This window comes from Palaemon carinicauda, chromosome 20, assembly GCF_036898095.1.
Source record: "Palaemon carinicauda isolate YSFRI2023 chromosome 20, ASM3689809v2, whole genome shotgun sequence".
In the NCBI taxonomy this organism is placed as follows: domain Eukaryota; kingdom Metazoa; phylum Arthropoda; class Malacostraca; order Decapoda; family Palaemonidae; genus Palaemon; species Palaemon carinicauda.
In genome coordinates, this window is record NC_090744.1 from 21,762,877 (window position 1) to 21,787,607 (window position 24,731).

General features: G+C 39.2%; 2 protein-coding genes across 4 annotated transcripts in view; one reads left to right on the forward strand and one right to left on the reverse strand.

Moving 5' to 3' along the window:
• ck (myosin-VIIa ck) overlaps positions 1-24,731 on the forward strand; it is a 154,533-nt gene that overhangs the window by 95,422 nt on the left and 34,380 nt on the right. The window lies entirely within an intron of this gene.
• Positions 1-24,731, reverse strand: part of LOC137614472 (myosin-VIIa-like) — a 44,047-nt gene that overhangs the window by 8,361 nt on the left and 10,955 nt on the right. Inside the window, exons 3-19 of the mRNA XM_068344277.1 lie at positions 15,768-15,903; positions 15,355-15,456; positions 14,928-15,070; positions 14,231-14,386; positions 13,834-14,024; positions 13,303-13,477; positions 12,666-12,884; positions 12,159-12,359; positions 9,546-9,752; positions 8,176-8,352; positions 7,619-7,836; positions 7,222-7,468; positions 6,708-6,881; positions 6,313-6,498; positions 5,808-6,133; positions 5,018-5,322; positions 4,023-4,213 (exon numbers count right to left, since the gene is read on the reverse strand). Coding sequence (XP_068200378.1) covers positions 4,023-4,213; positions 5,018-5,322; positions 5,808-6,133; positions 6,313-6,498; positions 6,708-6,881; positions 7,222-7,468; positions 7,619-7,836; positions 8,176-8,352; positions 9,546-9,752; positions 12,159-12,359; positions 12,666-12,884; positions 13,303-13,477; positions 13,834-14,024; positions 14,231-14,386; positions 14,928-15,070; positions 15,355-15,456; positions 15,768-15,903 — 3,354 coding nt within the window. The remainder of the gene's footprint in view (positions 1-4,022; positions 4,214-5,017; positions 5,323-5,807; positions 6,134-6,312; positions 6,499-6,707; positions 6,882-7,221; positions 7,469-7,618; positions 7,837-8,175; positions 8,353-9,545; positions 9,753-12,158; positions 12,360-12,665; positions 12,885-13,302; positions 13,478-13,833; positions 14,025-14,230; positions 14,387-14,927; positions 15,071-15,354; positions 15,457-15,767; positions 15,904-24,731) is intronic.

Here is a 24,731-nt window from a genome sequence, read left to right on the forward strand (position 1 = left end):
TATGTTGAAGTTTAAAACTTTTCGCTCATCTCTCTCTCTCTCTCTCTCTCTCTCTCTCTCTCACTCTCCTCATCTCTCTCTCTCATCTCTCTCTCTCTCTCTCTCTCTCTCTCTCTCTCTCATGCTTCTTTAGTTATAAAAGTAAAATCTACCACTCATCGTTTCAGTGAACTTATTGAAACAATATTCATAAATATCATTCATTTTAAAAATATTTGTTCTTTATCCTAATAATACAATTTCGAGACATTTCAATATATCACAATCTATCTAAAATGCCAATTGGAATCAGCAATCCGATCCCCTTAACTAGCAGATGAATGATAAGACAAGTAATTACAAAGAAGTACAGAAAGCAAGTAAGATCAACCCAGATTGGAGAAACAGATGTACCTTTGGATTTGTGGAAAGTGACTTATGAGATTCTGTCATTCCTTGACCTGAGGTGCTATTCAATCTGTCCTTCATTCAGCAATGGTTTTATTCATTCTATCGTCCGGTCAGCTATGTCTTTATTCACTCTGTTATTTAGTCAGCTGTGACTTTATTCATTCTGTCCTTCATTCCGCAATGGCTTTATCCACTCTATCGTCTGGTCAGCTATGGCTTTATTCACTCTGTTATTTAGTCAACTGTGACTTTCTTCATTTTGTCCTTCATTCAGCAATGGCTTTATTCACTCTGTCATTCAGTCAGCTGTGGCTGTATTCACCTTGAAATTCAGTCAGCTGTGACTTTATTCACTCTGAAAGTCAGTCAACTGTGACTTTATTCACTATAAAATTCAGTCATCTGTGACTTTCTTCACTGTCATTCAGTCAGCTGTGACTTTATTCACCTTGAAATTCTGTTAGCTGTGACTTTATTCACTCTGAAATTCAGTCAGCTATGCCTTTATCCACTCTGTCATTCAGTTAGTTGTGGCTTTATCCCCTCTGTCATTCAATCAGCTATGGCTTTATTCACGCTACCGTCCAGTCAGCTATGGCTTTATTCACTCTATCATTTAGCCAGCTATGGCTTTATTTACTCTGTCATTTAGTCAGCTATGGCTTTATTTACTCTGTCATTTAGTCAGCTATGGCTTTATTTACTCTGTCATTTAGTCAGCTATGGCTTTATTCACTCTGCCATTCAGTCAGCTGTGACTTTATTCACCTTGAAATTCAGTCAGCTGTGACTTTATTCACCTTGAAATTCAGTCAGCTGTGACTTTATTCACATTGAAATCCAGTCAGCTGTGAGTTTATTCACTGAAATTTAGTCAGCTATGCCTTTATCCACTGCCATTCAGTTAGTTGTATATCCACTCTGTCATTCAGTTAGTTGTGGCTTTATTCACTCTGTCATTCAGTTAGCTATGGCTTTATTAACTGCCATTCAGTTAGATGTGGCTTTATCAACTCTGTCATTTGTCAGTTGTAGCTTAATTCCTCTGTCATTCAGTCAGCTGTGACTTTATTCACGCTGCCATTCAGTCAGTGGCGGCTTTATTCACTCTGTCATTCAGTCAGTGGCGGCTTTATTCACTCTGTCATTCAGTTAGCTGTGGCTCTATTCACTCTTTTATTCAGCCAGCTGCAGCTTTTTTCACTCTGCCATTCAGTAAGTTGTGGATTTATTCCCTCTGTCATTCAGTCAGCTATGGCATTATTTATTCTATCATTCAGTCAGCAATAGCTTTATTCACTTCATCATTCAGTCAGCTATGATTTTATCCATTCTGCCGTTCAGTCGAGTGTGGCCATATCCACTCTTTAATTCAGTCACTTATCCATTTATTCAGTCTGTCACAGTTACCTATGGCTTTATGTAGTCTGTCATTTAATTAAATGTAGCTTTATTCACACTGTCATTCACTAGCAGTGGTGCTATTCAATCTATCATTCAATCACTTGATTATTATTTGTTCTTTCATCCAGTCATTGATTCATCGTTGATGTTAGACTCATCTACATTCAGTCACCTGTGGCCGAATTCACTATCATCCAGTCAGCTGTGATATTATTGATTCTGACATCCAGTCAGCCATGATATTATTTACTACGTTATTCAGTTGGTAGTCAAACTATTTATTCAGACATTAAAAATATTTGTCTTTCAGCCAGAAACAATTAATTTCCCTTTACCATTCAGTCACCAGTGGTATTATTCAACTAAAATTTTCGATAAACTATATTTCTACCGACAAATGTGGAAGCTTTCAAAAGAAAATAACATTACTAGACCCTAAACTAAACTCATCGACTCAAACTGCAATTAACCTCAACACCTTTCACATGTAGGCGAAAAATATGACTTTTTTTATACATTCTCTAAAGTGAATTATTCTGGTGGGTTGCATAATGTAACCAGTTCAAAATAACATAACAACTTCCACTCATGACTGTGATGAATAATAAAAAATAATGAATAACCCCAATCCTCAAAAGGAAACATATATAAATTTAGGTGAAAATGTTTAGTGACCGCATAAAAAGATTACAAAATCCACTTTCACTTGATCCGACAAGTTCATGTTCATTAAGGAATGAGTGAGCACTGATAAGCGAGGAAAATGTGTTATAAAGCAATATTTCTGTGGTTTGGTTTCGAAAATTAAAATCATATTATGACCAAAACTTTTGTTTGAAAACTTTAAATGTGCACTAAAATTAAAAGACGATTTATTTTTCTTTTAACTTTCTAATGACGGTGGTTTTAATGGTTCAATTAACTGCAACTAAAGGAAATGTACCATTCAACTGATGAGATCCATTTTAGTTTTATTATGGGGAAATAAAATATAAAAAACTCTTTTACTATTTGATTAAACTAAATAGGTAATCCTTTTTCCTGAAAGATCAACTAAAAAAAGTCTGATTTCAAAAAATTGTTTTCATCTTATCATGGGAGCAAACAACCAAGAGTATAGTTATTGTTTATCATAAAGAGATATGAAAATTTTCATTGAGAATTTATAAATTCGTATAATAGAGTCTTGATAAATGCATAAAAATTTCATCACTTCGTATAATCAGTTCTGTAAAATTGAGGATGTCTGTAATCTTTGCAAAACAGTCACGAAAAATTATTTCAATTTAATTCATAGGAAATTTCAATTTCCATTTTATTAGTTATTGGACAGATTCTTAGTATAGCAACCACCACCCTCCCTCCTATATAGTATATAACCTCCCTTGCAAAGAATTTTGCGATTGGTTAACTCATGAGAGGGGAAAGAGACCCAAGTTTTAACCTTTCCAAATGAAAGCCAGTATAGAATCTATGTTCAACCTGTGCATGATCATATTACAGATTTTCTGTGCCAAATATGTGAAGAATACACTTCCTTCTGATAGAAGATATATTCATTCACAATATTGACATTATAAAGGTCCTTTTCCATAAAACTTTGAAACCACTATAAGAGTAAGTAAATTGTGTATCTGCGATACATTTCTTTATATAATATTAGGAATAACGGAAGTTTTTCAATTTATATGAACTCTTTAGAATACAGGATAATAGGATATATGTAGAGTTAACTCATTAATCATGGCATGTAGAAATAAAGACTAAAATACATTTTTTGACAATCCTGCATTTCATACACATATGCCTATCATCCAACACATTTGAGAATTTACATTACCTGCAAACGTAACTTGGCTACTTTCACCACACTTGATGCATGAAGGGTTTCAATAAATTTTATTTCCCGAATATATCAAAATATGGTAAAAACCATATGAAATCATCAGATACCATTCTGAAGGGCCTGAGACAGTCTTTGTCTAAGAAGTTTGCTTTAAACAGCAATAGACCACAACGAGGCCCTAAAACCCAACAGACAAATAAAATTATTAATTATTAATCATTAGTTACCTTGTTCTAGCCTTTAACAGGCGAGTCCTTGAAGACCACACAGCATACCCCAAAAATAAGTCTTCCCTTCGTCAAAACTCACTTATCAATCTCAAAAACAGAACGACCCAAAGAGTGATACCAAAGAGAAAACGTAACTAAGCCTTTGTACTCACCAAAATATCTATCGGAGGTTTCGTAACAGCAGGAAGAACATACACCGTTTCAGCAGGGAAGTCACCTCTTTCAGTTGTTCTCTCGCATCGCCCGACACACCAGCCGTTGTTCATTACAGTTTCGCCGGATGAATCTTCCTCTAGTAGGATAAGGTCACCCTTGTTGAAGGTTAGGAAGGATGAATTCTCTCCTGTATTAAACAAAAAGAATAAAGGATAGAAAAAATAATTGAAGATTACACTCCTTTTGCAACTATCAAACCTCGGTCAGCATCTACATTTACACAAGTTATAAACAAAATTAAAATGCTCCAGTAACATTATTCTTATACTTCATTCATGAATTACCAACACTCCACAAACAAATGCATCTATAAAAAATGGAATTGTCTATCTATCTATCTACCATGGCACTTCACCCAATTTTGACAGGATGTCAGAAAACCTAAAATCAATCATTCTTCAAAATTTTGGGAGGTAGCCAACATAAAAAAAAGGGGGGGGAATTTTTTTCCTCATCATTCCTCCTTGCCTGACAAGGATTCAATCGAGTTTGGTTGTTACTGCCACAGCCCACCCTCCCCCATCTTCCACCACAAATGATGCTATATAAGATGACTCCCCTACTGCCACAGCCCACCCTCCCCCATCTTCCACCACAAATGATGCTATATAAGATGACTCCCCTACTGCCACTATCTCATTAGTCACCAAGGTGACCCAAGGCAGCAGCAGGACCTATCAAACTACATAACAATCGCTCACCATTCATTGCCGTCCCTAACACGCTCTTTTGCCTTTCTCACATCTATCCTCTGTCACCTAGGGTTTTCTTCACTCTATCATTCTACCCAAACCTTGGCCTTCCTCTAGTACTTGTCCCATTAACTCTTGCATTCATCACCTTCTTCAGCAATTTATAAAATTGTAAAGTATTAAAAACCTTGAAAATGTAGTAAGAAAAACGAAATTACTAATGAATCATTATCACTCACCTGGTGCCTTGTAATCTTGCAGTGCAATTACAAATTTGGACCTCTTTTTCAGTCCCTCTAAGAAGTATACAACTAAATCTCTAATGTCTTCACTATTAGGACTTTGGAAAGTGAACTCTTCTCCCCTCACTGTTGACAGAGTAAATGTCTGCGTATAAACTTTCTGCGTCTTATTACAAGAAACTGTTGTGATTTCTGGGAAAGATAGTTCTAACAACACTTGTTCTTGATCATCAACAACATAAACACCAGTCCAGTTCACGGCAATGATGACATCATTCTTCGGAAGATTGGGACCAGAGTATCTGTGCACGAGGAGAAAATTAAGATGGGTTTAATATTTTTGGTTCTCATCACTATTAACTAACTTCATCATATATTGATAATACAGTAGAAGATCCTTAATTTACAAACATTAAATACAAATGTAGAAGATCCTTAACTTACAAATGTTAAATACAAATGCAAATGAAATCATAAATCTCAGATATTGAATCAAAATTCATAATTAAATACTGTAATAAAATACTGTATCATATAATTTAATACAGTAAGCAAGACAATATTTGAAATATAAAATGGGATTATTTGTTGATTTTGGAGCTGAAAATCATAGGCTTATGAGTTAGGTGAAGCCTACCTTAAGCCAAAATTACAAAAAAAAAAAAAAAAAATTACAAACAACTTCTTAAAACCTATCAAGTTTGTAATTTGAAAACTTTCTATATCTCACTTGAAAATCTTAAATTTGGACTAGATCTAGGAGAAACTATGGCATATAGAATCTTACCTGAATGCTTCATAGAATCTAGAGAAGAGGAGGGGCCATTTAAACTTAGCGTAACTGACTACATCTTCCTTCACTTTAAGAGACTGAACTCTCTCCTTAACATAGTAACTTTTCCTATAAGCAGCCACAACCATGCTCGCCCATCTGTCTATTGCTTTGTCCCCTGACGACACGCAGTAATCAGGAATGTAGCCCGGAAGGTTATTGAAAAGCCTATCTGTGTTCATGTCCGTACCAAACTCTATATAATACTGTTGAGCAGCGATCATTGATAGATCTTCATCTTTATCACATCGATATTCACCAAACTTCACTCCTCGAACCACCTTCAAAGGAAAATATATTAGAGATATTAATATAACTCAATATTCTATGACACTGTATAAATTATTTAATAATGTGTATATGAAATTACAAAGCCAAACTTTACAAAATAGTACAGTAATTCAAGTTTTAAGTTTGACTTGAAATAAAATTGAATGACATCAACAGTACTGTATTGTACCTGCTGATAAATCAGATTTGTTGCAACTGGGTCCTCCGTTGGATCATGCCAAGGAGCAAAGATCTCCTTTCTGAAGAAGAGTCTCCAAGGGGCATTCCTCTCTTGGGCTCCTTGTTCTTTGGCATACTGTTCGCACTGACTAATAGCATCCATGACGTGATCTCCTCCGCTTCCAAGCGATGAAACCTGTGATGTAAATGGATCCATTTAGATGGTCAAAGCATTCCAATCAACAGAGTCACGAGAGAGCAAGCATTTTACATGTCTATTCATGAAATGCCATTCAGCAAATAAACCACTTTTACACAGAACACATTAATGAATAGCTTCATTTCAATATCAGATTATACATTCAGAGCATAGTTTTCTATTAACATAATTACCAAAGTTTATACCTTATCAAATAAAGCAATGTACAGGGAAAAACCAAACTGGTCTCGCAGACCAATTTTGTCTGAAAGCTGATTGCAAAGTTCTCTTGCTGTTGTTGCTGAATCTGCATACAATGTTTTTGTATTACCATCCATGAATGTTATTGGCAGCATCAGCGGTTTCTTAGACTTAGTAGCCTGTAAAAAATAAAGTACAAGGTTGAAATTAATTACAAAAATACAAACTTATATGTGGTTATCAATAAAATGATAGCACATTATTTATTGTTGATATCCATGATTAAAACATCAAATTATTAGATTACCTAAATTTTATATTCCATGGGAAAGATGTCTACTTGAAGAATCTTTTGATACTTTTAGATAAAACCTGATTATGTCATGCACTGCCTATTTCAAATGGTTTAAGGTAAAGAATCATACAATGTATATGGTAACCTCCACTGAAATTACTGTGTGGATATCATAATACTGTATGCTTTACTTTGCCTGCAAAATAAAAACATTTTTAAATTACCTGTAACTCTAACCAACTAGGTGGCTGATTTCTGGTGCCATTTGCAAAAGTTCTCTTCAGCCTCTCCTCACAGTAGGGGGCATATCCGGGAGGTCCCTCGCGAATGAATGATAAGAGGTATTTTACAAAATCCTCGGAAGGAGCAAAACATCCCACGCATAAAGAGAGAAGGATCCAGCCTCGAGCATGAGATGATTTGGATGGATTGTTGCTCAACTGTTTACAAATCTGGCAGTAGATTTCATTCCTGTGAAAGAGCAAAAATATTGGCATAAGAACAATAATTGTTAGAAATGTATCGAGTTTTAATTCAAGGTGCTTTGCAAATTTATATTTTTGTTATGAAAACTGATATTAATATCTATTTCAATTATACTACAGCCACTTTTATAATCACCTAAGCTCTGCTCTTAAGATGCCATGTCCAATAATGAAATGGAGTTTTTCCAGATTCGATGTTGGTCTGGAATCCAACCAAGACGAATAACTTTCTGCCGTGTACTCGTCTTCCTGTAAGCGCCTCCGCACGTCGTCTCCTAACTTGTTCTTTCTTTTAAGAGTTAGTGAAACCAGCTTGTGACGGATACTGCGGTTTTTCTGAGACATGTATACCACCTATTAGTAGACAAAGAATCATGGGGATGCTTCTGGTTACAGATTATAACACAGTTTTTTTATTTTCATGATAAAAACAATATTTTCCAAGGTTTATGTTTTTTTATTGCAAAAGAACTAATTCGATGAGATTTTAATAATTGCCAATCACATAGGTAATTTGGTAGTCTTAGGAAATTATTACATAGCACAAATATAAATATACAAGAGGCATAGTGACAGCAATAATACAAAAATCACATGAAATTAAGTTCAGACAACTCTCATATTTTATAAAACCAAGAAAGACATTACAGTACATAAACTGTACTAAGAAAATAATGCTTATCATTTGCTTACAGGATCCATCCCCATCATCTGAGCCTCTTGGAACTCCTTGCTCTTGATGAAGTTTCTTCCCAGGGTTGCAGATACCTTAGACATCACCGAAGTATTGTCCCTGTCCATCATGTGGTACTTGGGTTCGGCCATGTCACCCATGAATCGAAGAATTGTGACCCATAATGCCAAAGCAGCCTGCGAAAATACATGCTGAAAATAACAAAATTCTTCGATGAGAGCTTACAAACTCCTACAGTTAACGAGTATACAAAGAAAGAAGGTCTTACAACATAAACACACCAAGTTTTATTTAAACTGGCACAAAGCTTAAAGGTATATAAAAAAAAAATTTATAGTCAAGCAGAAACTCAAAATAAATGTGTGTAAATTCACGAAATTTTCCTAGCTACATTAATGCTTAGAGATCATGAATGGAGAAGTATTGAATTAAAAGCTCAAGATAGAGAGAACTGGCGAAATCTGACCGGGGCCCTTTGCATCAATAAGTGTATGAGGTGATGAAGATGATGACATTAACGCTTATACCTGTGAAAAATTACTTCAGTGTACTAAGTATTCATAATTATGATACAGCATTCTCATGGTCTGACTTGAATGAACAGTGGTATTCTACATTCCTTTAAAAGATTTTATATACCAGCAATGAAAAATAATTACAATACCACAGTCTCGCAACGATAAAAATTTTATTTCATATATTTAACAATTATATATTCCTTAATTTTCTCATTACAGAGACTTTATTTCCACTACCAAGCTATAATTAGTTTTGAAATAATCTTTAATCATTCAAAAAGCAGGTCTGTAACTGGTGCTGTGTTTTGCCCCCATGAAAATATATATCTTTTAACTTTTGACATGAAGAAAAACTGCCATGAAATTCTATTCAATTATTGTAAGACCTATATAAAACAGATTACAAAGTTAAAGAACCTTACTTATTGAGAAACCCATGTATTAGTAGAACTTGTAACAAAATGAAACCACTGTTCTCTAGTCTTGGGTAGTGCCATAGCCTCTGTACCATGGTCTTCCACTGTCTTGGGTTAGAGTTCTCTTGCTTGAGGGTACAATCAGGCAGCTGTTCTGTCTTATTACTCTTCCTCTTGTTTTGTTCAAGTTTTTATAGTTTATATAGGAGATATTTACTTTAATGTTGTTACTCTTAAAAATTTTATTTTTCCTTGTTTCCTTTCCTCATCGGGCTATTTTCCTTGTTGGAGCCCCTGGGTTTATAGCATCCTGCTTTTCCAACTAGGGTTGTAGCTTAGCAAGTAATAATAATAATGGGTAATAAATTGCAATGAAGAAAGAGATCCCACAAGTTAAGTAAATATGCACAAAAGACATGAAGTTGTTTCACTCACCAACTGATCTCCCTGAGTCTGTAGTTGCAGAAGAGGCTGTCTGAGTTGTTTTCGCGAATACTGATGGGTAACGTTTCCTTGGAAGTACGTGGACGCGTACTTCTGGAATTTGTACTCGGAAAGATCCTCGTGGTCACCCGAGGGCCGGGGAATGGGCGAAATGATGTCATCTCCTGAAACGGTTCCTTTGCCACCTGCTGGTAGATCCTATAAACCAAATGTACTGTTAACCGAGGTGATATCAACGATGTTAAATGGTTATAAGTAAAATAAAAATCGTTAAAATCAGCATTTCGTATTAAGATCTTTCAAAAACGAAATGGTAAATTCTCATTTAAACCTTATGTTCTTAAAACTTGAATAATTTGTATCTAAATAAATGTTGTAAAATGGTATAACTAATTTAAGATGTTAAATGGTAATAAGTAAAATAAAAAATGTTAAAATCAGCATATCCTATTAACCCTTTTACCCCCAGGCCTTTTGGAAATTTCCAACCCTTAACCCCCAAGGGGTTACTTTTTTCCCAGCACATTTTGGTGTATATTTCTTTTAAATTGCTCTAACAGCCTTAATTTTTGTCATAGAGAGGTCAGGTTGGTCTCATTCTCTTGGAAAATGTCTGAATTTTCTCAAAAAATTATCAAAAATATGAAAAAAATAATGTTTTTAGCATTTTTTTGCAAGGACGTACCGGTACGTCCATGGGGGTAAAGGGATGGCTTATGTGAAACGTACCAGTATGTCCTTTGGGGGTAAAAGGGTTAAGAGCTTTCAAAAATTAAATGACAAATTCTCACTTAAACCTTATGTTCTTAAAACTTGAATCATTTATACCTTAATAAATGGTGTAAAATGGTATAACTATTGTCAATTTTTTTAGCTAGGCAGATTTGCACCGACTCGCAGCAGTGCCCTTTTAATTCGGAAAAGTTTCATGATCGCTGAATGGTTGGACAAGATAACTCTAACCAATCAGCGATCAGGAAACTTTTCAAAGCTAAAAGGGCACCGCTGCGAGTCGGTGCAAATCTACCTCGTTAAAGAAATTTACTATAATTTACAAGACTAAGGTTCTAATTTTTTCAAATGAAAGAGTCTGGTCAAGATTTTCATATTGCAATTGCAATACTGTATAAGATAAAAGGGCTGATCTACATTAAATTTCTTGTTTTGTTCATTTCTTGGTCATATAACAATGACTCTATATAATCTTCCTATTTTATAGTATTGTGTTGATGATTCTTATTGGCTTTATGATGATTAATATGTGAAAAATTTGATTTGATACGAGAGACTAAAACAATTCATGAATTTTACGATAGCATCGCTACTTAAAAAATTCTATATAACTATCCTATTTTATAGTATTGTGTTGATAATTCTTATGGGCTTTATGATCCTGTAATTAATATGTGAAAAGTTTAATTTGACATGAGAAAAATTCATGTACAGTATTTCATGAATAGAATTGCTTTCAAAATCTGATTGCAAAACTATTCATTGTGAATGATGAATCTTTGAAATTATTGTTGAATTACAAATATATTTAAAGAAAAAAAGGCTGATGTATTCTTATAAACTGCTCACATCTGTGTGTTAAATATTCGTCAAAAAGATATTAAGAAGCACTTAAAAACTACTGGATTACCTATATGCACTTACTGAGCACCTAGAAATTAGCTAACATGCTATGTATATTTGCAGATCGACTTAAGTGTTTCCCACTTACAAAATAGATTAATGCATGCAAGTTCTAGAACTGCTTCACAATAATTTCTGTGACTTATTATTGGTATAAAAGGCTTTAAATTCTCAATCTATATTTTAAAACATGCAAAATAATTAGTCTTCACACAAAAATATTACAGTATTTACATCTCACAAAATTTTGAAATTACAACACACGATTTATTTGGGAACAATTTTGGTAAGACATGGATGTCAGGTCACACTTGTGTAATAAGGCAAATTTCATTCAAACCAAGGGTGAAAAATCATACATTCTCAAAAAAGTGTGAATAACAAATATCATGCAGTACCGTAAACATTACCTTTCAGTCAAGTAATATTGATGTGTTAGAATTATCTTGATAAGGATTTGTTAACACAAATCAGGTGTTAATATAATGTAACATCTAAATCAAGTGTTAATGAGACTGAAAATCAGCACTATATTTACATTTGAGTTTCACTCTCAGCTAATGAGAGTAAATACCTTTATAACATACAGTACTTACATACAATCCATGCTGGAATGAGAAAAATAATTTACTGTTACTAACGTGCAAGTGAAAAGCTAATATGCACTTAGCACATATCATGAAAATAGAATACCCTAAAGAAGTTAGAATTCTATTCACTATTATTATCAGTTATAGTGCATATAACAGTCTGAAAGTACCCAAAGTAAAAAAAGAATAAATGAGAAATAATTGTACTGTACAGTACACAGTGCAAGATAAGACCTGAGAGATGTATATGAAGTCTGTAAAGTGATTTCCTCTAAAATCAAGTTGGAATTAATTATGCATTACAGAATATAAAGAATATGAGTGCATTAAAAGATCTTTATTCTCTGAAATGTAATGGCAGTCTAAAAAAAAAACTGACCTTGAAGTGAACAGGAGGTGCCTGGGCCTCTGACGATGAGTCAGGCAAGAAGTCGAACATTTCCTCGACGAGCTTTGAGTCATCGATGGGCTCGTCTCGCTGCCTTTCGGCCTCTTTTATCTTTGCTCTCTTGAGGTCCATCATTTCCTTCTCTTCTTGGTCACGTAACTGTTCTGCCAGCTCCATTTCAGATATTCTCTCCTAATGAGATAAACGAATTTAACCACAATTAATTTTTATTAGATAAAAGTACACTGTATTATTTCAATGTCTCACAGGAATATATAATACAGGAGAGGGGGTTCCCAGCCCCCTAGTCCCGTCCCTTTTAGTCGCCACTTACGACATGCAGGGATATGTTGGCGCTATTCTAATTGTTTTTACGACCCCACGGCCACAGGGGGGATTACAATATAACTACCCTTAATTTTTAGTTTTTCAAATCAGTATCGTTCAAATTTCATGCTATGTAATTTCACATAAGAACTAATCAATGTAATTACTAACCTTATACTTCATTTCTGCAATTTCTTTTGCCTTTCGTTTGTCCATCTGTTTACGAAGTGCCCTTTCCTCTTCTTCCTTAAGCCTGGCTGCTTCTACTCTCATCTTGAGCTTTTTGTATTGACGGCGGGCAATAAGGCCACGAACTTGAGCTTGAATTTTAGTGACGGCCCACAACTTGCGGTGGAACTCTCTCCTAACCAGGTACCCTCGACATCTTGCCTAAGGTGAATGGTTATTACAATATGATGTTAAAACTGTTTTAATTGTTATTCATAAAAAAATTGGTCACTTCATCTTTACAGAATGCCATATAGGTGATACATTTGTTATTTAGTATTTACTACTGTGCAATATAGATTGTTTTCACATTTTATATTACACTAGGGGTTCAAATTAAAAATATATGCATATTGTACCTTAATTAAAATGAGTAAAGCTTTAAACAATCCACAATTCTTATTCTTTAAAAACATACTATACATTCTACAGAGCTTCCTAAAACTTGGCAAAGGGAAGCACAGCAGTTCTCAAAAATAATCAGTATAACATTCAACATAATTGGACAATAAAACCATTGTGCTTTCTTCATTCTAGAGCTTATTAACCTGAGAGGAGGACTACTTTGTAGCAAACTTACTTGTAATGAAACAATGTGACCTCTGAGATGCCTGAATCTATGGGATACTACTCTAGAGCGTATAAGTGCTTGGAGTCTCATGTACCCAACGCGCATGTTCTGATAACGTCTCCTCTGTGCATGGGCACGATAGAACTTTTGGATGATAATAGCACTTTCCCGCATTTTCTGGAATCTAAGATATCAATGATTAGCTTCAATTATATTAAATTTTTCAAAATAAAGGACCTACATTACCTGTAAAGTATTTTATGACTAAGAATTTTTTCTTTATTCTTTTATGGCTTTTATTCTTATTTTTCTAATGCTCATACAAGACTAAGTGCATGAGTGGATGCTAAATTTAAGCATATCAATTCTGAACTTTTTTTTATTCTTTAAGGCTATTTTCTTATTTCCTGATGATCATAAAACAAGACCAAGTATATCAGTGACTGCTTAAATCAAGCAAAACAAATCTAAATAGCTGTAACTTAAGGTGCTGATTAAATACCTTGTACAACATTATATATAGTACTTTGTGAGTCATACCTTCTTCTGTAGTACCATCCTCTGACACATCGCTGTAAGATAGTGATCTTCTTTGTCAGAACTCGATCACGTTCCTGTTCTAGGAAGAGGTCGTGGGCATCCTTGAGGAACACTTTAGTGTGACCCATCTGGTAATCTGCTCTTCCCAACACTTGCTGGCAAATTTTGCTGGTAGCAGCTTTGCAGTCCACCTGCGTAAAACACAATGGTTAACCTTATCAAACTTTATCATAGAAAGAAAATATTATATGGAAACATCAGAAATTAATTTTGCAGTATGTTGTACACTACAGTATACCATCGACAACAATTAGCTTTAATACTTTTATAACTGCACAGACATTAAACTAATTTAGATTGTATGGCAATATTCTTTAAGATTTTAATGATTCGCTACCTTATGCGCTGGAGGACATCCATTTATGAGGAAACGGTAACGTTCAACAAATTCCCTGAAAGTGTGACGAATTGGGTATCCGGCTCTTCTGATACGAATGGTTTCCATCATGCCGGAATATCTGAGCTGCCTGCAGCTCAACTCACGGTCGAAGAGCTGTAAAATTCAATAATAAAGAAACATGTTCAATCATCATTCATCACTCACTGAGATTGCTTAAAGAATATTACAATTCAGAGTATAATTAGATTTTTGTTTATCATTCTATGATGGTAAATATATGTACTGGCGAAATGTTAACTTTATGGGAAAATTTCATAATACTGTATCTTACATACAGTATTATGTTTCTGTAACCTTTCCTACATGTTATATCTTGAATATAGGTAGTGATAACTACAAATTACCTGTATTCTAATTTGCTGATGCTAATTATATGAACTGGTGAAAAGTTAACTTATCTGGGAAAACTTTATAATACTGTACTGTCTCTTAAATCATATACGTTCCAATAATCTTTCTGAGATGCTATACCGTATCTTGAAAATACAGTAGCTAGTTATATCTACAAAGTACCTGTATTTGCATTTGCAATGAATATTCACAGGATTTTTTCAGTTTCAAAGTTTTATACAAGCTGTCACAAAAACATTACACGATGAGCGATGGAAAAATATACTCCTCTCCAGCTCCTTACCATAGGTTTTTTAAATTCATTTGGTTTGATGCATCTTATGAAGAAGGGCTGACATGATGACAAGGTCTTCATCAACATATCAAGTGACTTCTTGAATTGGGCAGAGAGAGTTGGCGCTCGTTTTCTGGTCTCCGAACCCATTCCTAATGAAAATAAATAAACGTATGTCCATAAGAAGTAGTAATTTCAAAACTAGATTTTTTGTTTGAATTAAAGTAGATAGAACAAAGCTTTTATCTAAATAGTTTCTCTAGGTTTAAAAAGCAGGAGTTTACATTTGATACTTTCTTTCTTATTGAACCAAAATCTACTACATAATGATAAATAATTTTTAAAATTTCATGATTGTAAGGTATATTCTTAGAAAAACAGTAATTTATAAAGTAATAATAAAAGTAATAAGACCTATACAGAAAGGTTTTCCTACCTATATCCTCAATGAAAAGGTGCTGAAGGAATTTGTTTGAGGTATTATGGATCAGCTGAAGTAAATCGGCACTAAACGTATCTCTGTTTTTCTCTAGAAAACCTGAAATATAAATCAACAAAATAATTAAGACAATGCAAAAGTAAAATAATACCATATTCAAAGAAGAGAAATGGTTCTATGAATTAAATTCTAAGAGAAATGACATCACGCAGTAACTTTCTTAAAATCACATTATGCTATGCAAAATTACATATCAACTTTTCAAGAATCATTTCCTGTAACACCATATTCAAAGTTACGAAAAGGGAGAAAAAAAGCAATATATTCTCTGTACGTATGAAAAATAAATGTATAAATTACTCATTCAATTAACCTTTGCTATAAACAACGTAAAATGTGAAAACACTTACCTCTGGTATCATAGAAAACAACACCGGCAAAATGATTGATACCAAACGAGGCATTGAGGTCTGACTTCGGTTTGAGGTACTGTTTATGGCGAGAATGTTGCTTGTGTAGCTTTTGAAGCATGGTCTGATCCGTTCCCTATAAATACAAATTATCTTATTAGTTTCGCTTGAATTCTGATATTCCATAGATTACTTAGAGGGATTTAGCATTGTAGGTAGTAGGTTGGCCAGGGCACCAGCCACCCATTGACATACTACCACTAGAGAGTTATGGGGTCATTTTACTGGCCAGAAAGTACTACATTGAATCCTTCTCTCTGGTTACGGTTCTTTCCCTTTGCCTACACATACACCAAATAGTCTGGCCTATTCTTTACAGATTCTCCTCTGTCCTCATACACCTGACAACACTGAGATTACCAAACCATTCTTCTTTGTTCAAGGGGTTAACTACTGCACTGTAATTGTCCAGTGGCTACTTTCCTCTTGGTAAGGGTAGAAGAGACTCTTTAGCTATGGTAAGCAGTTCTCCTAGGAGAAGGACACTCCAAAATCAAACCATTGTTCTCTAGTCTTGGGTAGTGCCATAGCTTCTGTACCATGGTCTTCCACTGTCTTAGGTTAGAGTTCTCTTGCTTGAGGGTACACTCGGGTACACTATTCTATCCAATATCTCTTACTCATGTTTTGTTAAAGTATTTACAGTTTATATAGAAAATATTTATTTCTATGATGTTACTGTTTTGAAAATATTTAATTTGTCCTTGTTTTCTTTCCTTACTGGGCTATTTTCCCACTTGGGGCCCCTGGGCTTATACTGTAGCATTTTGCTTTTCCTACTAGGGTTGTAGCTTAGCAATTAATAATAATAATAATAATAATAATAATAATAATAATAATGAGGTCAATGGTCTATAACCAATGGTCCAAAAGTGGAAAATTTGTACTCAACTTGGAATGTTTCTAATCTTATCTCAGCTAAATTAGATAATAGAAACACAAGTGTATTTGCCAAAGGGTTTGCAATTACAGCATGGTGAAACATCTTCCCAAATAACGGATTTTGAGCGAAGCGAAAAATCTATTTTTGGGTGAGATAGCCATGGCGTCCTGATGGAAGGTTCCTGTTTGGTAGCTTCCTTGGGTATAAGACTACTAAGATATTCCCAGAGAATTTAACCACAGGTTATCACAGAATTCTAACTTCTGGAGCGAGTATCTCAAAGGTTTCCCTTTAAGACATCGTAATACAACAGGGGACACGCATGTCTGAACGTGCCACATAGCTATCTCCACCCCGAACAGAGTTAATGCTTCGGTGTGTAAGGGCTGAGAATAGCTGGGAGCCGTTCCACAGCTAATCTCACTCGTGGCTACTACTGATACTCGAGACGTAAACAAACGGACGCCATTGCTCTAATGACGTCACGCCCGTCTTTATCCTGACGCCAGTTGCTGCCCATCACCATGATACAATTGTGTAGGGTGGGAACAAAACTGGACGAAGTAGTAGGGAGGGTCCATCAGGACGCCATGGCTATCTCACCCAAAAATAGATTTTTCGCTTCGCTCAAAATCCGTTTTTTGGGCTCAAGCCATGGCGTCCTGATGGAAGAGTACCAGAGAATCAATGTATCGTGGTAGATTTTTCCCCCAGTGTTAAGTGCCTAGGCATTGACAAAACAGCAAAGTAATCTTAGGTAAAGAACCATAGGAACGAAGTATCCTGCCCCCCATTGGTAGGAAGTTCCCATGGGCTATGCCGACGTCAAAGTGGTATTGAAGGGCTATTCATCCTGACAGAAGAACTTTTAAGAACTTAGAGATGAAGCAGAATGTTTGATATTTGTATAGGAGCATTCTGAATTAGGCCAGTGGTGGTTGGGCACTGTGTATAGAGTTCATCTCTTGGTTATCAGAAGTAAGTATTCGTGTAGGAACCTTACTGAGACAGGGTGAATATAATTTAGGATTAGACATCTTAAATTCTTCATGACCATAAGAGAGGAGGAATAAATAAAACTATGACAGTATGTATTTCATAGTAGGTAGGAGCTGAAAGAGACGCATAAGTAATAAAATAGAAATTTTATTTCACAATGCAGAAATTAAATAATTTACAGCAAAAGTAAAGTTCATTTACAGTAATAATAATGTACATAGAAATAAAGGCTTGCTCTTGAATCTGAAAAGGAATTTCAGGATTAGTAGGTACTCGTTCTCGAGGAACGCAAGTCTTTAAACAACACATCATGCTCAAGGCATGCGGCACTTGTGTGACACTATGACATTTCACCTGGGATAAGAACAGTTATAAAAGCAGTAAGTGTTTTTAGACATCACTATGAATCGCTCGAGGGTCAACATAGGCACCCGAAGAGTTAGAGTCCCAAGTAACTCACTGTTCTACGCAGAGTTAGGTGCAGGTTTCATAACACTACCTGCGGCTACCACAAAATGTTTGACTTCGTGCACTTGTTTCGCATAATGTTTAAAGAAAACTCGCGAGGACTTCCAGCCCGTAAAGTTTTTAAGGCTTTCAAAGTCCATGCTCTGAAAGAAGTTCAGAGAAGATGCCACTTTTCTAGGATCATGACCAGCGGGTGTACTGTTCGGATCCGCTCTGCGAATGAAGTAGGTGATTTTCGCTCTTAATTGTTTCAGTGACAGGTCGCTGCCCGATGTTTCTCCTTTGAAGAGTTGGCCTCCACCAAAGTTCGAAGTTCTGCGAAGATAGACCTTGAGACTCTCTACTGGACATAGAGAGACATCCTCCTTCAGGGGGCATATTCTCCAAGGGCCCCATCTTTTGGTGGGTAATTCGTTTTTAGCGAGAAACGTCGGATCAGGGGAGAGGGTCACTTCTCCTGAATCGGCAAACAGGATGTGTCCCTCTTCTCTTGATAATGCCACTATTTCGCTGACTCGAGCTCCCGAAGCGAGAGCAAATAAAAATATAACTTTCTGAGTCAGATCCTTGAGGGGGCATGAATCGTTGTCCAAGTTGGAGGCGAAATGGAGTACCTTGTCTAGTGACCAGGAGATCGGTTTCGGAGGGGTTGCTGGGCGTAGGCGAGCACATGCTTTTGGTAATTTGTTAAAGATGTCGTTGGACAGATCAATTTGGAAAGCATATAGAATTGGTCTAGTCAAGGCCGATTTGCAGGTTGAAATCGTATTGGCTGCTAATCCTTGTCCATGAAGGTGAATGAAGAAGGACATACAGAAATCAATGGTGATTTCTTTAGGATTTTTTGCCTTGACAAAGGAGACCCATTTCCTCCAGGATGATTCATATTGCCGTCTCGTGGATTCGGTCTTGTATTCCTCTAGGAAGTCTAGACTTTTCTTCGAGATCCCAAACCTCTTCTTTGCGGCAAGGGAGAGAAAATCATGAGATGAAGGTCCTTGATTTTCGATGATGAAGCGAAGACAGTCGACTTCTGTACTTGTTGAGAGAGAACTGGGCCCGGGAGAGGGATCAGCTTGGGCTGCAGCTCCAGGACCAGGGGGTACCAGTTGCTCCGGGGCCACTTGGGAGCCACTAGGGCCGCTGTCCCTTTGAAGGTTCTCAGTTTGGAGAGGACTTTCAACAGAAGGTTGGTGGGAGGGAACAGGTATATCTTGGACCATCTGTTCCAGTCCAGTGACATGGCGTCCACCGCTTCTGCTTTGGGGTCCTCGTACGGGGCTACGTACAGAGGAAGTTGATTGTTGTCGCTCGTTGCAAAGAGATCTATCTGAAGTTCTGGGACTTGGTGAGAGATGAAGGAGAACGATCTTGTGTCTAGAGACCATTCCGACTCTATCGGGTTTGTCCGAGATAGAGCATCCGCTGTCACATTGCGGAATCCTTGTAGGTGAACTGCAGACAGGTGCCACTTCTTCTTCTCCGCCAGACGGAAGATTGGGAGAAGCACCTGATTTATCTGGGGCGATCTTGAGCCTTGGCGATTGAGACAACGAACTACCACCGAGTTGTCTAGGGTTAGACGGATGTGGATCGAGGGCGGCGGGGATAACTTCTTCAGAGTTAGAAGGACCGCCATGGCCTCCAAGATGTTTATGTGGAACGTCTTGAATAGTGGAGACCAGGTCCCTTGAGCCTGTTTCAGGTGGGAGTGACCTCCCCAGCCTTCCAGTGAGGCATCCGTGTGGATGTTGAGTGATGGAGGAGGGTGTTGGAGAGGAATGGACCTTTTCAGGGCCTTTGCTTCCGACCACGGCTTTAGGAGGCGTCGAAGTCTGTTTGGAAGCCGTCTCTTGAGGTCTCTTCGAGCGATGGATGCCGAGCGTCTCCAGACTCCCGCGGCATCCTTTAGCTGTGCACGAAGCACTGGGTTTGTCACTGAGGCGAATTGTAGAGAGCCTAGAACTCGTTCCTGCTGTCGTCTTGAAATGCGTTTGGATTTCAGTAGTCGCTTGACAGACCCTGCTATTTCCTTCCTTTTCTTCTGGGGGATGGAAAGGCGGTGTGACTGAAGATTCCAGTGGATTCCCAACCACTGAAACTTCTGAGCTGGAGAGAGGCGAGATTTCTTCTCGTTGATCTTGAATCCCAGGTGTTCTAGGTACTGGGTAACTTCGTTGCAAGACTTTGCACACTCTTCGGGCGATGGAGCCCATACTAGCCAGTCGTCGAGGTAGGCCATCACCTGGACGTTTCTTAGGCGGAGCTGTTGTACTATGGCATCCGCCAGTTTTGTGAAGATCCGAGGGGCCACATTGAGGCCGAATGGCATGGCCCGGAAGGCGTAGCTTTTCCTTTGGAGTCGAAATCCTAGGTAGGAGGAAGCGTGATGGTTCATTGGAATGTGCCAATAGGCATCCGCCAGGTCTATAGAGACCGTGTAGGAACCTTGAGGCAGAAGGGTCCTTATTTGTTGAAGCGTCAGCATCTTGAATTTGTTGTTCTCTATGAACTTGTTGAGGGGGGATAAGTCCAGAATGACTCTGAGTTTGTCTGAGTCCTTCTTGGGAACGCAAAACAGTCTCCCTTGGAACCTGGTGGACTTTACCTTCCTTATCACCTTCTTGTCCAAGAGGTCTAGAACATATTCTTCCAGAAGGGGGGTCGATTGCTGGAAGAACCGCTGGAAGATTGGGGGTGGTTGCGTCCAACTCCAGCCTAGACCGTTCTTGATGATGCTGTGTGCCCAGGGATCGAAGGTCCAACGATCCTGGAATTGGCGGAGTCTTCCTCCCACCGGAAGCACTTCATTGCTTCTGGTGTCCCGAGGACTTGTTGCCTCGGCCGCTAGCCCCCTTTCCTCCTCTACCTCTGGAGGGACGACGAGATGCGTCTCTGCTTGCACCCCTGAACGAGCCTCTACCTTTGGCATGAAAGGTAGTGGATGGTTGCTCAAAGGCAGGGGTGAAGACCGGTGACTGTGACAACACCGGTTGGGGGACCAATTGAAAGGTCTGTTGTGGTTGGGCAACCACTTGGGAGGTAGCGGGTCCCGGAAACTGACGTCGTTGCTGACGTTGCTGGGGTTTTGGTTTTTGAGGTTTTCTCTTAGGCTGAGGTCCTTCGTCCTGAGAGGGTTTCCTTTTTCTGGACATGCCCCACTTGTGGAGAAGGTTCCTATTCTCCGTGGCGGCTCTGTCAGTTATTTCCTTGACCAGGTCAGAAGGAAACAGGTGCTTTCCCCAGATGTTGGAGGAAATCAGCCTCCGGGGTTCGTGTTTCACGGTGGCACCGGCAAACACGAATTCACGACAGGCTCTGCGAGCCTTTATGAAGTGGTACAAGTCCTTCATTACTGTCAGTAAGTGGGATTTGGCTAGTACCATGTAGTGATCTGGTACTCTTGTGTCACAGGCCATCACATCCAGTTGGACTTGATGAGAAAGAGATGCCGCAAGCCTCTCCTTCGTGTCTTGTTCCCGGCGAAGGAGGTGATCGTTGAGCTTAGGGAGGTCTTCATTAAACTGACGTCCGGCGACGTCAGGATCGAGCCTTCCCACGACGAAAGTATGCTGAACATCTTTCCAGTGTCGAGCGTCAGGGGGGGTCACGATGGAGAAGGGTCTGCACTCCTCCAGTGCAGGGCAGGGTTTCCCTTCTTCCGCCGCTTTAAGGCATGCAGCTAAGGCCTTTTCCAAGAAAGGAAGAACCGCATTGTCAGGTGCAACGTACGTAGGATGCTTCTTGCTCAAAGCCGGAAGCTTAGAGCAGGTAAAGCCCCTACTCTTAAATGCGGAGGCTAGCATAGCCTGGGCCTTTGCGAGATCGAACACTATCTCTTCTTTAGGTTCGGTCTCTTCCTTCGAGGCAGGTTCGGAACGAAGCCGGACGTAACAGTCCGGGTAGGCCTCGAAGCTTGGGAAGAACTCCACATCTTCCAACGGGACCGTGCCGATCTTGTCACTAACAAAGATTCTGCCGGTCGCAATAACCATATGCTCTGCATACCTCCACGGGTTGGCATGAGAGCAAGCTGGGAGATCCTTGACCGAAATCTTCTTCGGTTCTCTGGATCCAATCATCGACCTGATGGACTCCTGGTTCTCCTTCAGCCTGTCGTCCATGACGGCTCTAATCAGCTGGATCAGTTCTTGGGTAGAAGAGGAAGGATCCGGAGTTGAGGAGGTAGACGGAACAGACATTTCCGTCGGTGTAGGAGTAGGAGGAGGGATGGACGAGGGAGCAGCTCCAAGCTCCGACTCGGTGTACTCCACCTTGTCTTCGTCCTCTTCGGCTCCTTGAGCCATAAGCGTCTTCTCCGTGTCTTCCGAGACGTCTGAGATCTGTTCATCATCCTCGGAATCTAAGCGACACTCGTGCATGGACTGAGCCATGACCACATCAGGTTCCACCGTAATTTGGACAGTGGGGATCGTATCTTTTGGTACCACTGAGTCAGAGGAGGCCTTAGGGAACAACAGGGACCTCAGTTCTTCGGTGGCCAGGTACGGTCCAGTAGCATTTTTCTGAAAGCCACGCACCCACTTGCGCAGCTTTTCACGAGAAATGTCTCTAACCTCCGCTGAGGGAGGGTTATGGAAGGCCTCAACTAGGTGGGCCTGGCAGACCGTACAATCCAGTGGATTCCAAAACTTCAAGTCCCCTTTCTTGTCTGCACAAGGGGCGTGAGTCCTGCAAGCCGTATGCCCGTAAAACTGCGGGCGTTTCACAGCGCAGAAGGCGAAGTCACACTTCATCTGCTCCTCCTGTGGAAGAAAGAGAAAATGAGTATGGGGGAGTCATAAGAATGGCTCTTAAACTAAGTTAATATTAATCATTAATTTTAACTTAAAGAAGGTGTGATGCATAGAGAATGAAAACAGTAAAGGAGAACATGCTCCATGCATCCCGCCCGGCTGGTTACCACAAGCTTGGTCCTTGGATAATCCAAATGACCGAGATCATTGGATATAGTTTCCTAGAATTCCTAGTATTTTGGAACTCCATGGAAAACCAAGGACAAGATTGGGATCGAATTCATTCGGTTCCCAGATAAGAGCCAGAAGGCCTCATTAAAGGGTAACTGCTTCTGGCAACCAGCCGCGCTAAGATGCACATAGCCTGCTGGAAATAGAAGAATGCAAAGAGACAGCATGATCACTAATAGAGCAGTACTAGGTACTGATCTTAATAGCGGAAGCAGCTTATCTGTTTGCGATATAGGGCTATCCTAGTCTTATGATAGCTACAGTAAGGGGGTGCAAGTATTCTTGACGCCTCCGGGGCATCCGGCAAGCCGCCGGCATGCCGGAGCTCGCTCCAGCATAGATTCTGGCATTAGAACAGACGATTTTCAAAAGTCAGTTAAATACCAGGATGGCGGCCGCCGGCACAACGGCGGCACGCCGGCAGGAAGCGGCGGCTCCGGCAGTCGGAGGATGCCAGGTTGGTGACTGGGATAAGGATGGTAAAGGCAGTATCGGGTTTCCGGCAGTATATGCCGGCACTCCGGTGATCGACCGGCAAGCGGACGATTAGATAGGAGTAGGAGAGCCGCCGGTGGTAGCCGGCGGCAGCCGGCAGTCCCTCGGTACACGGGGGGCTGGCGGCAAGGGTAGGGAAGTCACCAAGTAGGAGGCAGGTATTGCCGACAGTAGAGGCGGCAAGAGACCGGCACCCAGATAGAAAGAGAGACAGGGGGAGGGGGGAAGGGATGCAGGAAGTACCGTCAGGGTTCCAGACATCCCTCCCCCTCCCTGAGGGGGTGTACCCATGATAGAGGCAGGCTCTAACATCCATGAGCAGGGGTCACTAGGGACCGGGAGCTAGGTAGCCCAAGGGAGGGCTAGGGAACACCCAAGAGGGGGGGGGGAGACTCCCATATGCAGAACTATACTAGTAACTAACCTTATAGGACACTATGAGGGTATATGTACCAGAGTGGACTGCACAAGGAAGCTCGGGTAGCCCTACTCTTCCACCCTAAGGAGGAGTTGTAGGACAGGGGACAGATGAGTATAAACTAACCTAAGCATAGGCTAGGCTATACAAGAGATAGGTGGGGAGGGAGAAGAGAGAAGTCTTCCCAGGAAGGGTTTCTGTACCAGAGCGGCCACTAAGGGAAGGGAGGACACTCCCTAACCTAAGATCAGGCTGATCGGCTAAAACGGTGCAAGAGTACCGTTTCAGCATGGAACAGAGAAACCTTCCTAACCCGACCTAGAACAGGGCTAAAAGTCCTGAACTAGGCAAGGAAGAAGACATATCGCTATCGCAGGAAAGTCATAGACTATCCTAGCCATAGAGGTAGGCTAGCCTAACCTCACTCTCAGACGCAGCCCTAAAGGGGGTTCATTCCTTTAGGGAGGACAGAGAGGCGATATATACTCTATTAGACAATTAATCCCTTTACTCAGAAAAGGGATCAAGGCTAAATAGAGGGAATGCCAAGGCAGGGGATGAAGGAAGCATATAGGGGTCCTAATATTAGGTTAGGCTAGAAAGAATCACTGACTAGCCTATCCCCTATATGGTCCCTGAAGGCGAAAACATTT